This window comes from Lissotriton helveticus, chromosome 7, assembly GCF_964261635.1.
Source record: "Lissotriton helveticus chromosome 7, aLisHel1.1, whole genome shotgun sequence".
NCBI classification, from domain to species: domain Eukaryota; kingdom Metazoa; phylum Chordata; class Amphibia; order Caudata; family Salamandridae; genus Lissotriton; species Lissotriton helveticus.
In genome coordinates this window covers 1329779779-1329796401 of record NC_136068.1, presented here as the reverse complement: position 1 = coordinate 1329796401, position 16623 = coordinate 1329779779, and the positions used below count along the sequence as shown (strand labels likewise).

The 16623-nt window shown below is 47.4% G+C and overlaps 1 protein-coding gene across 2 annotated transcripts in view; it reads left to right on the top strand.

Moving 5' to 3' along the window:
• Window positions 1–16623, top strand: part of LOC144770266 (uncharacterized) — a 447122-nt gene that overhangs the window by 133842 nt on the left and 296657 nt on the right. For both annotated transcript variants that reach the window (XM_078654643.1, XM_078654644.1), the window contains exon 3: window positions 14315–14387. In XM_078654643.1, the coding sequence (XP_078510769.1) occupies window positions 14327–14387 (61 nt within the window). In that variant the 5' untranslated portion in view covers window positions 14315–14326. The remainder of the gene's footprint in view (window positions 1–14314; window positions 14388–16623) is intronic.

The window sequence follows — 16623 nt, the reverse complement described above, 5'->3', positions numbered from 1 at the left end:
TGCCGTGATTGGCTGAGCCCGCGGAGCGTCATCGGCGAGGCCGCGCTGCCATTGGTTGGCGGCCTCGCGCTCAGAGGGGCTCGACTGAGGGCCGCGACCGGATTGGCTGCCTCCGCTGAAGCTGCGGGAGGTGCCGAAGAATTGCCCAAAATCACCGCCGGGACCGGGAAAGAGCTCTGACCCCGCCGAGGGACCTGGAAGCGTCCCGCACCCCTGGCCCGCCGTCCCTCCATCAGGTGAGCTTCACCGCCTCCCCCGCCGCTCGTTGGATTGTCGAGAGCGGGCGGGAGAGGAAAGGGGACCGGCCGGGGCGGGGACGCGTGCAGTCTGCACGGCTGGTGCGCAGTGGTGCGCCTGTATCTCAGGAAGACGCGAGGCTGCCCCGGGGACGAAAAAGAGTCCCTGGGCCTCGCGAGGGAGTTGCCACAGCGCATGAAGCCCACGGATATAAGTACACGTGGGCCTTGTTTTCTTTGCGCATGCTGGGAGCACCACAGTATAAATCAGTGGCCATATTCTTTTAAGTGCTGATTTGAGAGACTAGAGACTATTTTTATTTTTATGCTGAGAACTGCCTATTTACAAGACCTACTAAGAATTAAGTGCAACCTTGTTCTAAATGAAGTGTTTAACGTGCAACCTTTAAGTTAGAAGTGCTATCTATTCTAAAGAAGTGATTATCATGCAACTGCTTCATTTACATGATGAAACTAGATAAAGTTATATTTTATATATACTTACCTGTGTGGTCTCAGTTTGTGGTGGATTGGGAATTGCTGTTGTGTTAAGTGCAAATGTTATCCACATTGTCTCCGAGTTTAGCCTAGACTGCTCGCGCCATGCTACCTAGAGGGTGAGCAGGGGTTATCTCAGAGGGTTATTCCGTCGCCCTGACCGGAGCTAGGGGTCCCTACTTGGGCCAAGGTACTTACCTTTGCCAACCAGAGACTCCCGGTTCTAACAGCCATTAACGCTAATACCCTCCAGGGCCCATGTTTCTTGGAAGCAGCATATGTCATATTGCCCAACAAAACTGCTACCAGGCACCATCCTCTCTTTTACTATGCAGGTCTGCTATATTCCATGATAATACGTACACATTGTCTTTATTAAACTTGTTTGTAATAATGGCTGTGGATTGTCCAGTAGGATGCAAAGTAGTAGACTTGGGTAACAGACTTGTCCATACTTAATCAGAGTCACATCTAGGATGATTTCCAGACTTAGTTGCCAGCGTCACTGTTATCCATGTCCAGTCATTGTCATCAACCTAGATTTCTTTTTTCCAAGTTAGCGAGCCTGATTGACCTGGAATTGTTACAAGCAGTGATGTGCAAATTCTCAAAAACTCATTCATGTTCAGTGGCTCACTCTTCGATGCCCTTGCAAATGACTTGTGATTAGGGGGGTTCTCACCATAGAAGAGAGGAACTTGTGGCTGATACTGCCCTGAAGATGAGATGACTTACTGGACTAAGCTTGGGCAGTGCAGTACATCCACCCCTTTGATGCAGAAATCAATCAATATGATTCTTTATTCGGTAAATAAAGTCACCATAAAAGAATACAGGTGAAATACAATGATCTCAATTTCATGAATAATAAAAACAAGCAATAAGATTACTCATAAAAACAGAAAGCATTAAAACAATTAATAAGGTCTCATTTTCCTGGACACCCAGGCAGCCTGTAAAAAGGATAAAACAGTAAAAACACATGCTCAGTAGGAAGCATCTGAAGATACAAAAGAGCAGGTCTAACTTGTTTAAAAGGCAGTGATTTCAGGAAGGGGATTAAAAAACACTTCCTCAGCCAGCTGAAGTAAGAGTAAAACATTATAAAATGGAGCATTTCTTGATGAGACACATTGTCGCAGACGCAAGGTGCACTTGCCTCAGACCAAGCCCACCCACTTGTGGTCGCCAAGAAATGATGTAATTAATTAAACCGGAACCTAACCAGTAAAAAACTTTCATGATGTGAGTGAACCAAGCCCAGGTATGGCTCCATCCACTGCACAGTTTTTAAAAGCATGTGGCCCCTCACTGAAAGCTTCTGGAGTTCTAAACATTCTCTCTGCAAATGGGAGCGTGCCAAAAACAAACTTTTAACACTGCCCAACTCATGGGCGGAGATAGAGATAGGGTTTGTGAAAATATCAGGCCTACCTAGAGAAAAAAAAAGCTGGCTTAACATGAGCAATCCAAGGTGTACTGGTTACCCGATCCAGAGTCAGACAGTCCTCGTGAATCAGCCAGTTTAGCTTAAGTGTAGCCCTGCTCCAGATCTTAATCCAGCACAGGTTCGGGCTTACAGATATCAGGTTCAAAACATAATCAAGCCCACGCCCCACACGCACTGAAAATGCCGGGTAGATTGGGGGACCTGGACCAGCTTGCCCAAAAAACTATTCTTCTTCGTTTGCATCCAATCAAACTTGACATATCCCAAACCTCGCTACCATAATGCAATTGTGAAATGCACTTGGCCTGATAGATTTTTAGAAGATCCCTTGGTGCCCTGGACCCGAGCCTATATGCAAAACTGAAAACCGCCTCATAGTTTTTAAGGACTCTGATCTTTTTGCCTCAACCAGGGATTTCCAGCATTTGTTAAATCAAATAAAACTCCCAAATAAGGGAAGGCATTGACTTTGCTCTGGGTAACATTAGATTACTACTTGTGGATTAGGGGCCCACTACCATTACTTAGGACATCTGAAAGAGACACGTTAGTGATAGATTCCTTTCCTCAGAATATCCCCTGGCTTCAGACTGGACCCGGAAAGTTTTTCGTCAGCAGTACCCTTGCGCATTGGTAGGTGGCATTGTGCGGCTCCGTGTCTGTCACTGGCGTCGTAAGCGCCGAGATGACGTCACGGAGACTACTTAGGCGCCACCCATGCCCGCTGACGTCAGTGCCTTCTTTTTCTGCGCCAGCGAGCGCAGATCCGGTTAGAGCTCATACCCTAGTCACTTTTTGATGAACTTTTTGAGAATTTGTCTCTACTTCTTTTGAGCATTTGACTCCTAGTGCCACGTAGAGATGCCTGGGTTTAAATCCTTTTGAGGCCTGTTGCTGTACGATGTCGGTGGCCGACCCCCATGGCATCTGTCTCTACTGTCTGGAGCGCAACCATGACTCCCGGTCATTTTCCGACTGTCTGGCCATGGCTCCGAAGGCTTTGCTGGAGCGGTCCCGAAAGCTGCTGGAGGCCAGGCAGTCGTCTCTGCGCCATTCGAGGTCCAGGGGTCGCTCGAGGGACCGACCGCAGAGCCGTCATCATCGCTCCTCGGGGTTCAAGTCTTCACCCTCAGAATCGGGTAGGAGACGTCACAAGAAAAAGTCAAAGAAGTGTGTTCGCTCTCTGATGTCCCCCTGTCAGTCTCCAGACGTGGACGAGGGGGTCAGGGGTCCTTCCAATGTAGCTCTCTTGGAGCCTGGGAGTCCTGCGGCCTACTCGCCCCATCGAGTCCCTCGGCAACTCCGTCCCAGGTGCAAGAGTTTCTTGCCGCCATGGCTCGCCTTCTAGCCCCGCGGTCCCTATTAAGGGCCCTATCTTGCCACCGGCTCCGCCGTTGGTGCCGCCGACGTCTCCGGCCCCGGTGCCACAAGGTCCTCTGCCGCCGTCTCCGGCGCCAAAGTGTCATCCGCCGGCAGCCCCGGCGCCCCCTGCAGCTCTGTTCCTGTCACCGCCATTGGTTCCGTTCGTGTAACCTCCCCCCTTGCCCTAATTTCTAAGCAACTTTCCTCCGGCTTGGTACCCTAATTGGGACATGGAGCCAGATTGGCGCCAACCTGGTGCAGTTACCGGCGCCGTTGTAGCATTTGTTTTCCCCTGTGCTTCCCCCGCCGCTGCCGCCTGTGCCACGGGCTGTGGAGGAGGGGGATGACAAATCACCTGACTCCGGAGAGCCTGGTCATTCAGGCCTAGACTTCCCAAAGTGCGTTCCCTACCTCCCCGCCAGATAAGGAATTGAAAAAACTGGAGCAGTTTAGCTAGAAGTTATTTTCCTCTGCCAGCTTGGGGCTGCTGTCAGTCAACACCACATGCCTCTTGGGCAGCTACTCTCACGCTGTGTGGGACACAGTGGCGCAGACACTGCTTCAGTGTCCTGAAGAGGTTCAGGCTGTACTTTCCCAAGCTGTTGCGGAGGGAAGGATGCAGCAAAGTTCGTCATTCGGTGTGGGCTGGACACTACGGATTTTTTAGGGAGAGCGATCTCCACAACAGTGACCCTGCGTCGCCATGCCTGGCTGTGGTCCACTGGGTTTTAGGGAGATGTCCAGAGTTCCCTCATGGACATGCCTTTTGAGGGTACTCGCCTGTTTGGGCAGACAGTGCGCTGGAGCGTTTCAAGGATTCTTGGGCTACGGCCAAGTCCTTAGGTCTCTCCACCACACGCCCGGCCACGTCTACCTTTCGTTGCCACGGAAGGGGTGCCCCTGCACGTTCGTTCAGCTAGAAGCCTGCGCAGAACCAAAATCAGCACGGGCGTGGAGGCCGCTGTGGCGGCTCAGTGGGACAACGGGCGGGTCAGTCCACCTCCACTCCCGCAGCATCCGCCCCAAAGCCTTCCTAGTCAGAGCTTTGGGGTGCACCACATGCCTGTGGGCAGGAGGATTCAACATCACCTCCCCCACTGACGCTCTGTCACTTTGGACAGATGGGTGCTGCAAACTGTCCAAAGGGGTTACTCCCTCCCCTTTGAGTCTGGCCCCCAGCCATGCCATTTCAGTTCCAACGCATATCGGGGGATCACTTTGCACTTCTCCAGCAGGAAGTCACAGTCCTCCTGGCCAAGGGGGCCATCAAGTGCGTTCCTGGGCCAGAAGTAGGACATGGTTGTTATTCTCACTACTTTCTGGTTCCCAAGAAGGACAAAGGGGGCATTCACCCCATCTGTGACCTCAGGAATGTCAATCGCTTTCTCCAGAAGGAGAAGTTCAAGATGTTGACTCTGGCTCAGGTCTTGGCTTCTCTCGAACCTGGAGATTGGATGGTAGCGTTGGACTTGCAGGACGCATATGTTCACATCCCCGTCCTGCCGGCCCACCGGCGTTACCTGCGGTTCACGGTAGGCCAAGAGCATTTTCAGTTTGCCATGCTCTCCTTCGGCCTTACCAGCACCCCTCGGGTGTTAACCAAAGTGGTGGCGGTGGTCGCAGCTCATCTGCGCAGGTCAGGGGTGTCAGTCTTTCCCTACCTCGACAACTGGTTGTTGAAGGCGGGCTCGCCCCAGACAGTCATCACCCACCTTCAGACTGCGGCCCACCTCCCGCATTTGCTACGGTTCTCCATCAACGTGCCGAAGTCGCACCTAAGTCCCTCTCAGAAGCTCCCCTTCATCGGAGCGGTTTTTGATTTGATGCAGTGTCGGGTTTGTCCTCCCGAGCAGCGAGTCCGGGTTATTCAGGCTATGATTCCGATCTTTCAGCCTCTTTCCCGGGTTTCAGTCGGGATGACCCTCTGGCTCCAGAGCCTGATGACCTCCTTCATCCTACTGGTGCACAATGCCAGATAGCATATGTGGGCTCTGCAGTGGGACCTGAAGTTCCAGTGGGCACAGCATCAGGGCAACCTGTCCAATCATGTCCAGATCTCGGAGGGCACTGCACGACAATTGCAGTGGTGGCTCACGAATCGTGATTGGGTCAATGGCAGATCCCACTCCCATCCCCAACCGGAGCACACAGTTGTGATGGATGCATCCCTCCTGGGATGGGAGGCCACTTGAAAGAGGTGTAGATCAGAGGCCTCTGGTCTCTGGCTGAATCCTGGCTCCATATCAACCTTTTAGAGCTTTGGGCGATCCGACTTGCACTGAAGGCATTCCTTCCCTCTGTCCGGGGAAGTGTAGTGCAGGTATTCATGGACAACACCACCGCTATGTGGTATTTCAACAAGCAGGGCGGGGTGGGGTCGAGGACCCTATGTCAGCAGGATCTGCGCCTCTGGACATGGCTGGAATATCAAGGCATCACCTTGGTAGTTCAACACCTGGCAGGTTCTCTGAATGCCAGGGCGGACGAGCTCAGCCGCCGGTTCTTGATGGATCACGAATGGCGTCTAAACTCGGACATGGTGCAAGGTCTCTTTCTGCAGTGGGGAGAGCCTTGGTTAGATCTATTCGCCACCGAAGAGAATGCGCAATGTCATCAGTTCTGCGCAGTGCTGAAGAAGATTCGGCGCAACCGGGCCCAAGTCATCCTTGGGGCTCCGGATTGGGCCCGAAGATACCGGTATCCTGACCTACTCAGCATGGTGATCGATCCCCCGATCCAACTGCCTCTTCGGGAGGATATTCTGTCGTAGCAGTAGGGGACGGTCCTCCACCCGAACCTGTCCAGCCTCCACCTCCATATATGGAGATTGAGCGGCGACAGTTTACTGCCTCCCGAAATCTGTGATGTTATTCTGGCAGCCAGGCATCCCTCCACTAAAACGGTATACACCTGCAGGTGGAACAAGTTCGTGGCATGGTGCACAGCTAAGGCTGTGGATCCCCTTTCTGCCCCTCTTTCCAAGGACATTCTGTTCCTTCTTTCTTTGGCCCAGCAGGGCTCTATCAAAGGTTATCTTTTGGCCATCACTGCCTTTCTACGGTTTCCAGATCAGTCTTCTCTTTTTAAGTCCCCGGTTATTAACCGTTTCCTGAAAGGCATTACGCACACGTTTCCTTCCGTGCCGTTCATAATGCCTCAATGGGACTTGACTTATCTGATGTGCGTTCCCTTTGAGCCCCTTCATAACTGTCCTTTGCGTCTACTCACTCTCAAGGTCGCTTTCCTGGTAGCTATCACCTCTGCCAGAAGAGTGAGTGAGCTCCAGGCTCTTTCTTCCAAACCTCCTTTCATTTCTGTTCATCCGGACAAGGTGGTTTTAAGGACCCTGTCCTTCTTTCTTGCAAAAGGTTGTCACACCCAATCACATTGGGCAGACCATCACTTTGCCCACCTTCTTTACGCCTCCGCATCCTTTTAAAGAGGAAGAGAGGCTCCTCCATCTGGACCCAAAGAGTGCGCTCTTGTTCTATCTGAAGTGCACACAACAGTTCCGGGTGGATAACCAGCTCTTTGTTGGCTACGTGGGCACCAAAAAAGGTCAAGCCGTGCACAAATGTACCATCTCTTGGTGGGTCGTTCTGTGCATCAAAGAATGTTACTCATTGGCTAAGAAGGAGCCTCCTGTGGGGCTGCGTGCCCATTCTACCAGGGCGAAGGCAGCCACTACTGCCTTTTGATGCTGCGTTCCCTTGCAGGAGATTTGTCAGGCAGCTACGTGGGCCTTGCTGCACGCGTTTACCAAGCATTACTGCTTGACAGACAAGTCCGGAAAGACCGCATTTTTGGCCGTTCTGTTCTCCATGACTTTCTGGTGTAATCTTGTTTGCAGACCCACCAACGGGGTTAGTATTGCTGGGGTATCTATTTTAAGGTAAGGAATCTATCACTAATGTGTCTCTTTCAGATGCACAAGTTACTACTTGTGTAACAATATATTAGTGATTCCTTACCACCCCACCCATCCTCCCCGTTCTGTGAACATATTTCTAGGGTTAAGGTCATCCCTTTCAAGACCCTAGTTTCATGGCACCAGTGGTCAGTTTCTTGCATGGCTATACGTTCCTGGCGCGGAAAGTCGTGTACAGAACTGACGTCCGCACGCATGGGTGGCACCTAAGTAGTCTCTGTGATGTCATCTCGGAGCTTACAATGCCAGCGATGGATGCGAAGCTGCACGACGCCACCTATCGACACGCAGGGGTACTGCTGACGAAAAACTTTCCAGATCCAGTCTGACGCCTGGGGATATTCTAAGGTAAGGAATCTATCACTAACTAATGTCTCTTACAGATATATCGTTACACAAGTAGTAACTTGTGCTTCGAGAAGTTAACTGACAGGTCCGGAGACCCATGAAAGACACACACTTAGCCAGCAACAAGTCCAACCGCTTTGCGGTCCAAGCCATCAGTACTGCGTTGTCCACATATTGTAAAACATGGAGAAATCTCTCCCCAATCTTAGAACAATCGGCTGAAACCTATAAAAGAGAAGATTCTAGCCCGTTTGCATACAAAGTGAACAAAAAAGGGGCAAATATGCACCCCTGACGAACCCCACAGCTCATCAAAAATGATTGGGTGCACACTGCACCTTGAGAATAACACACTGAGGCTGAGGTCTTTGAGTAGAGATCAGCTAATAAGGCTACAATACTGGGATGTACCCCCATCTCACTGAGCAGGGCCGAGGCCCGGAGTTTCCCTCTGTTCACCCTATCAAAAGCGGACGTCAAGTCCATGAATGCGAGATGTAAAGGTTCAGACCGAGCCACAGCGTATTTATTAATAATGTAATGGAGGTTCAGGCATTGATCTGAGGTCGACCTTCCCGCCCTAAAGCCATACTGGGCATCACTCAAAATATTGTATTCTTCTTCCCTATCTCACAACCCATTTAAAATCTCAATCCCTAAGACCTTGACTGTAGCGTTCAGTAAGGAAATTGGCCAATAACATTGTAAGTTCTCTTTGTCCCCCTTCTTAAATATCGAGACAATCACAGCAGTATTCCAAGAGGGTAACAACAGCCGTATTCAGGACTTGCATTAGTTTAGGGGCCGAAACCTGTGTATTTGCTTTAAACAGTCTGGCGGTATACTGTCCGGGCCCGGGGCCTCATTGCTAGACAGAGCAAAAATACTTTGTGTGACTTCACCTAATGTGAAGACCACTTGGTTACCACTCGGTTACCAACTTTAACAGGTGTAAAGGGGGTTTTATCACCTCCACCAATCCCTTAATTATAAATGCCCTCAAAATGATTCACCCACTTTTGCTCTGAGATGTGGTGGCATAAGAGCAGGCCAGAGCTCTCAGCAAAGCAAGGCCTATTTACAACAATACTGAAGTGGGAACTGTCCCCCATTTCGGAAGCTTGACAAAAGCTCCTCCTAGGCTGATTCCTGTAAATTATATTTACTAAGCTTTTGAACCAATGTATAGGCCCACCTGTAGTTTCTGATCAAATGCCCGTCCCTCAGGAACTGCTTCAGGTGGTGCAGGGTTCTCGAGCCTTTATAATTTTCCACGACCTTACCCTCCACCTGCGTCACTATCCAGACAAATGTTAATTTAATTCAGGCAGGATGCAAAGAGAGAAGTTTGAAAGTGCTGAGGGTCAACCTGAGACCATTTCTGCCTTCTCCCCTGGTCGACTGCAGATAGACTTATAAGTGCCCCCCTTAACTGTGGTTTTGGGCCTATGTGCAAATCATCTATGTGGCCGACAACCAATCTAGCAATACTGGGAATTGAAAATTCGACCCTAGAAGAGTAGGCAGCCAGGATTCCTAATTAAACCTGGCTCAAAATGACCGATTAATCTTTTTCTCTGCCCTCATGTCGCTTGACAGAACAACTTTTAATTTTGGGATCACATAGAAGAAGGCTAGTAATCTTGTTCTGTTTAGGAATATTGTTGAGCTGATATCTAGAAAGAGGTCAATAAATTCCACACAGCGCTCCTTATTTTCTCTAATGGCTTTAATCATTCTGGCTGCCAAGGAATTATTTTTCCCTTCAGTTAGACTTTACTCCTGGCCTTTTATAAATCGGGACCAGGGGTTTAGACACTAGCCTTACATCCCCTGTGTAAGCAATCCCAGGCTGTTCGACATCCAAACTTAGTACTGGGGGTACTGGGATTCCAGGGCTTGATGCCCTACTCTTCTGGGACACCTCAACAGCTCCTTTTGTGAGCCAAGATCTCCATTTAGATGTATTTCCTTTTTAGATTGGGCAGGGTGCTTTTTTGCTTGTAACATAATACTTGGACCTTGTTCATTGTCATTCTTTGTAGCTTTGTCTACTTCCAAAGTGGTAATGTTAATTGCATCGTTTGGTTCTCCAGAGGAACAGGTAGACATTGGTTCTTGAGCAGCCTCACTCGCCGTTGTTTTTGTACTAGGCAGGTTCTTGCTTGGTGCCTGGACTATCTTGCACCCTTTGGTTTTGGAGGAAAGACACTCTAATGATTAGAGAAGGAAAGCAGGATCAGTCCTTTTCTTTTTTTGGGGTTTACCTTTTTTATCCCCCCTTTTTGGCGATTTCACAGTGGGACTCGCATTTTCATCATTCAGTATTTGTGGACTGTGACTCTCTGGGGTACTTGACATTTGGTAGAGCTTCCTATTGCAGTTCCTCCTGCTACAGACTTGCTGTCCTCCAAAATAGGAGTGGACATGAGTTCACCTCGTTGGTACCTGAGGGCATTATCAGGACTGTCAGAAATAGTGCTAATGTTTGGTTCCCCTTCTGATTTAAATATCAGGGGGCATGCTGCTTGGTTGTATCTTTGCACACTGGGCTACGTGTTGCCATACTTTCCGGTTGAATCATGGAGATTACTTTTTTGCTCTGTCAGGTTTCCTATCATACTTCAGTAATCCATCTGTGATGCTTTGTCATTGATATTAGCCGGTTTTTGGGTGGTCAGATTTCTTGTCACACACGAAGGGTCCATCTGCAAGACTTCATCGTATTTCATACCCGCAGACATGAGGGCACAAAGGATCAGACTTAATAATGATTCTATAGGATCAGATAACCCTAGAGTCTTCTCTAGGAGCGGAACACTTCTTCCGTCAATAGGAGAGGAATTAAGTTCTTGGAAGCAATTGCGCGTAAAGATCCAAAGTCCACCATTAAAGATGTATCTTTCCCTTTCACATTAAAGTTGGATGTAGGTTGTTTTTCTCTACCATGTATGCTTCTTTCTCTATCAAACTGACCATAATCCTCTCCAGCGCAAGCATTTTCAATACATTTGCAATAGTAATGGATTCCTTTAGTGATGATGGATTGCAGCTTCTAGCCTTTCGTTCATTTTTTGCTGAAGCTCCACAGTGAGGTGGGTTTTTATTAATTCTTCTCTCATCGCACAAATTAGCACTCTGTTGCCAGGTCAGCCTGTCTGGAGACAAACTCATCTACAAATTCTGAAGTCTTTTAAGATTATTCCGTTTTGTGGTAGCACTTTGGAATGTTGACAGATTTAGGAATCGTGTCTGCAAATGTTTTGCTTCATTATAAACTTCTAATAATTTGTTTCCATGCTCATCAAGTATTTGAGGTAGGTACTTTTTCCTCACCTCAGGAAAATCTCTCCCACCCTTCGCCTGTAGATAATTTTCAAATGTTTGAATCTAGTCTTATTGTATGGGAGGATTCACTGGATTAGTCAAAATACAGGGGGGGAGGGTTATAATTGATCGGTTGATTCTCATTTTGGTTTTACTATGTTTTCAGCAGTATTGTTTGAGTCATATTTCTCCCCTTTTAAATTTCTTGGGGGTGAAAGAGTTGGTAATTATGTTGCTGTGTGATATGTGGTGCTGTGAAAGTACTCTGTAGTTGTGGAGAGCTGTGGTGGTGGGAGTAATTGTGATTGGAACCAAGGCAGTGTTACGAGGTGAACTGTATGTCAAGAGGACATGGGGCTGTTGGCCGGGGAGAAAAAGATGTTATTTCGTTATTGTAATCCATCAGCGTGACATTAGTCTGACACTATACCCACTAAGAGAGCAAACGCACTGGAAGAAGGAGTGCGGTATTGACAAAGTCAGGTTACAATTGAAGGAAGTCTAGCTGCGCTCAGTGTGTGGCTATACGTGTTAACATATGTTAGTGGTGCATGCGTATGGCTGTTTATTCAAGTTTAAACGAGCGTTGTTTGCAAGAGCTGATATGCCGATGTCGGTCATACAAGATAATCAATGGTAGTTTTCACAGTTGTGAGAATTGTTGGGTTTGACTGTAGCAAGAACAAGACTTAAGCCGAATAACTAGAGTATTTAAAGCAGAATCCAATTCAGTGTGTGGGAGCGGAACAAAGTTCACAAAACAATGAGTAAATGAAAGCTGATCTCCTGCAAGGGCGTGTGAGAGTAGGGCGCGCTGTTATCAGGACTGTTTGCCTTGTGGCTGTGCCTGGGCAGCTCGTCACCAAGAATTGTTGTAAAACAAGAGCAAACCAGTATCTTCCAGGAAGCAGAAGATGTTTATTGAGGCGACGACCCTGTGACACACTGAGGCCTGTCCCCACAGCTCCACTGACCGGGCCAGGTCCAAAGTAAACAAGAAGGGAATCCCACGACACACACATGGAGTTCTGTTACACAGTAAACCTTCTCCTGCTTGTAATTATAACAGTAGCATCAACGAATTTGACCAGGATTGATAAGTGTGTCCAAAGTAAAAGTTAAAAGGGCTAGCAAAAATGCTCTTATAAAGTCCCAAAAGCTATAGCAGTAGAGCCATAGTACTTAAGACTTTGAGAAAATGGAAAATAGAAATGAGCACCCTGTACAGCTGTATGAAGTGAAACAATAAAATCATTTATAGAAGGGCCTAGAAAAGATGGGTGATCAACAGTGTTGAAAGCTACTTGCAGCTCTAAGGGTAAAATAATGGAAGAGAGTTAATGATCCTAATGTTAGGGAATTAACGAGTAGGCTGCAATAAGTGCATTTTCAGTGACATGACCAGGAGGGAAACCAGATTGGCTTGGAGAAAACAAATTATAGATCTGGAAAAAAAGATGCTGATATTTCACTATGAGAAACAAAAAGAGAGGATTTTTTTTTTAAACTCATTTTATTAACATGGCTCAATAGACCATACATTACAATAAGCATTTCCAACAGTGCATAGTAAGGCAGGCACAGTACTTCATCAACAGTATGTTTACAGGGTGCGTATAGGCAGTGAAGGCCCCCAATACCGCTCAGTCGCCTGAAGCTCATTCATCTGTACTTTCGACACGCAGAGGAATTTTTGAAGCTTTGTTGGACAATACAGGGGAGGAATAAAGGATAAGAGAAGCTGTATTGTGTGGTGGCATGTAAAAGCAGCAGGAGTCTGCTTGAGCAAATGAATTTGAGTGAGATACATGCAAAAAAATGGATAATTAACAGAAATAACAGATATGCAGTGGCAATAGCCATTGAAATAAAATGAGCAATTCAAGCTTCAAAAACGGACATCCTTGATGAGGCAACCAGGGGAGATGGTTAAGTAGTGAAAATCGGTTCTAAATACGGGGTATTTCATGAGGGGACGTTTGTACAGGTAGCTCACATCTAATATTTCTAAAAGCACAATGACCAGAGAGATGAGAGGAAAGTAAGAAGGTAGGAAGAATTATTTGTGCAAACGTATTGACCCTTAGTTTGCCTCCCAGTACCGGTAAGAGGAGGGGTGACGGCGGAAGACCTTGACGAGCAGGGGCAGACCAGGGGGCTGGCAGATGATAACAAGCAGGGAGGTGGTTCATTTAGCGACACCGATGAGGGAGAATATAGATAAACAAAACTTACCTTGCACTCGCGGCTCGCTGCTGCCCCCAAACAAGTAGCACCTGGGCTGATCGCCCAGCCCCCAGTTCCACCACTGGTCCATTCTCTCGTCTTTTTCTCATCTCTCTCTGATCACTCATGCTCTCTTCATTGCACTCTCACCCTCATGCTCCCTGTCTTGAACCTCCCTGTAGCTGCTGCAATCAATCGCAGTGTGCTAGGGGAGAGGCACCAGCAGTGGTCCTGGGCTCTCAAAACTGGCCCCATTGGCTCCAGCTCACCGAGGAAATGTGGGATGGAATAAAAGTCAGTCCAGATTGTTATTGAGCACATTTTCAAAGGTTTGCATAGACTGACTGCTCAGGTTCCACAAGGAAAAGACAAAGGAGTATTTGTCCATTTGACTCTTCTATCCATTAGAAGTCCAGGTGGTCTAGTTCATCACTCATGTTGAGAAGATGGGTCAAGATCATCATGAATAGGGTATGCACAGAAGAGGTTCATATTGGGGCTCAATCATGTAGAACCACAGAACACTGTTACTTAACTAAGCTCTCTGTCGCTGGATTCTCAAAGGACCACATGCTGTGAGTCAAGCTGAGACTAAATGTCTCTTGGATGTTGTAGTCTTTTAATGTGCTCCCAGTTTTTTTGTTTGTTGTAGTCTCTTGTTGAGTTATTTTTTACCTACTGAGTAGTAATGTAAAAAAAACAGTCTTGAGCAGGACTAGTTTTATGCTGTGGAAATATTACACATACACCTTTTGTCAAAGACTAATGCTAAAACGCGACTAGGCAGTTTAGATGCGTTTCTTTTTTTCCGGAATGTCGATAAAACTGGCTAGTCACCTGACTTTAATGTCCCCAAGTTTTGTGCCAGGCTGCTGGTGAACATGTACTTTCAAGTAATTGGGGTTGGTATGTTAATATTTGAACATTTGTCATCCACAGGCGCTCGGAAGTATGGCTGGCCTCCACTGTGGATTGCTGTTGTACGTGATGCCTTGCCTAGTTCAGCTCACTGGTGAGTCCCTCAGTCAGTCTCTCATTGATCAGTTTCTCTCAAGATCTCTACGTGACCTTTGAGCATTCAAATTCGGTATGCGACCCTAGACAAATGAAGTCAATACAATGCATGTTGCATGATTATCCAGGTGATTTTGTTTAGGTTGATTGACCTTCCTGGACAGTTGGCAGGTATCTGCCTTTCAGTAGAGATGCTTCATCAAATTGCGTAAGTGAGCGGACAATTTTATTCCAGTATTCTAAAAAAACTCTTGCTGGAAAAAGTGATGGAACAGCGGCACAAAAGCCTTGCAAGGGGCTTGTAAATCTGCTCCCAAGAGTTTGTCTTGAGATACCATTTCTATACAAACAATAATCTACAAATTCTGGGGCAGATTTACAAGCCCCTTGCGACACTTTTGCACCACTGGTGCATCACTTTTTGTGAAGCAGCGGCGGTATAAATAATGCGCCACATTGCAGCCCATTTACGACGTGGCGCATGCAGAAAAATGCGTCATGTTGGAAAGCCCTGCGTCACATTATACCTGCGTCAGTTATAATGTATGTAGGGTGGGCGTTCCCACGCATGAAATCCTCGTAGAAGTGATGCAATGAAATCTACAAGATTTCACTGCTCCACTTCTAGGACACCACTATGTCAAAACATTACGCCTTCTTGCAGCAGGTGTAAAGAGTGATGCAGTACAATACCTATAGGCCTCCCATGCATTGCTGGAGTTGCGTCATGCAAGGAGACATGACTCCAGCAATGTGTGACTTTTGCACCAACAGATGCTTCAGAATTTCTGGCGCATCTGTCAATCCTTGTGTCATGGTGCTCTGTATTGTAAATACAGCGCATCCATGGTGGCGCTAGGGTATCACAGGCTGGCACAAGGAAACTGGCACTTTTTCTACAGATACGTCAGTTTCTTGTAAGTCTGCCTGTAAGTTTGAAACATAATTTGACAGGAGTAAACAGTAAAGTGTGGGAAGGTGAGTCTCTTCACTATGCCTTTGTTCTTGTTAACTCTTTAACATCAGACCCAGAAATTGTATCAAACCCTTGCTTGACAGGTATTTTCATTCCCAAGCAGGTGCACAGTAATTAACGGTGCTGAAGATGCATTGGCAGCAGGGCCTCTGGAGTTGAACAATACCACTTTATCATATCATGGCTGTCTTTTACTACCAAACCAGAGGACAGAGGAAACTATTTTCATTGATTGCATTTGGTCTAATGGTGCCTTTGCCAAGTGACAATCTTCCTGTTGTTTCAAATTTATTGATTGATTTTCTTTTTGTCATTTCTTCTTGGCGGTGTTTTTTTTCCCATGCACTCTCTGTAATGGAAAGAAATTCATTTTTATTATTGTCAAGTTTCTTCATTTTATTGGGTTTATGTTAACGAAACACATCTACAAAAACATTTTCTGCCTCTTGCAAATTCTCTTTGGAAACTTGAAAATCTCTCTCTTCACTATCAGCCCTCTGTTTTTCTTGTTTGATCCATGCTTGAATTCAGCCTCATGTCATGCGGCTTGAGGTTTTAATTGTTCGCTATTTTTGTCGCCCCACTTTATTTCTGCCTTCACATTTTTAGGTCTCGTGGCGTCAACTGCGCACTTGCACAGTCTCGCTCGCGAGATTTTATGATTTTAAGTGAGATTCACTAGCGAGCTTTAAGCCCTGTCCCTCTTTCCCATTGGCCGGCGTCACCGTTCATGCTAAACGGTGGCCAGCCATTGGGAAAGAGCGTCCTTTGATGTACACTTTTCTCTTGTTTGTTCATCCCACTGGGACTGGCTGCCCTGACGTACTGCTGGCGTAAAAGGTTTGTTATCTTCTTTATGGGTCCAAACAGATGGCCCCATAAAGTAGATAATAAACTTTTTGCCCCAGCAGGAAGTCAGGCCGAGTCTGTCCAAGTGGGACAGCAGAAAAAGAGAAACGTCTACGCGAGCGGTCGCATGGCAACATCTTTCTGAATCGGGAGGGAGGCTATAAAATGTGGCCCTCGAGTAAAATCATCCTGAAATCTGACGGCACATCTTCTCTGCCGACTCAAGTTAACTTCGTGCGGAAGAGGAGAACAGGTAATGGTAAAGTCTGGCTCTGTACCAAGGTGACATCATGAGAATAAAACAGCCCCGTAAGCAAGCCCTGAGGGTCTCCCTGTGGCCCCTCCTTCGCAGCAGGCCCAGTCAGCCTGCCCAGGGCCCTCGCAGCCTCATTCTGAGAGCCCTGCCTGG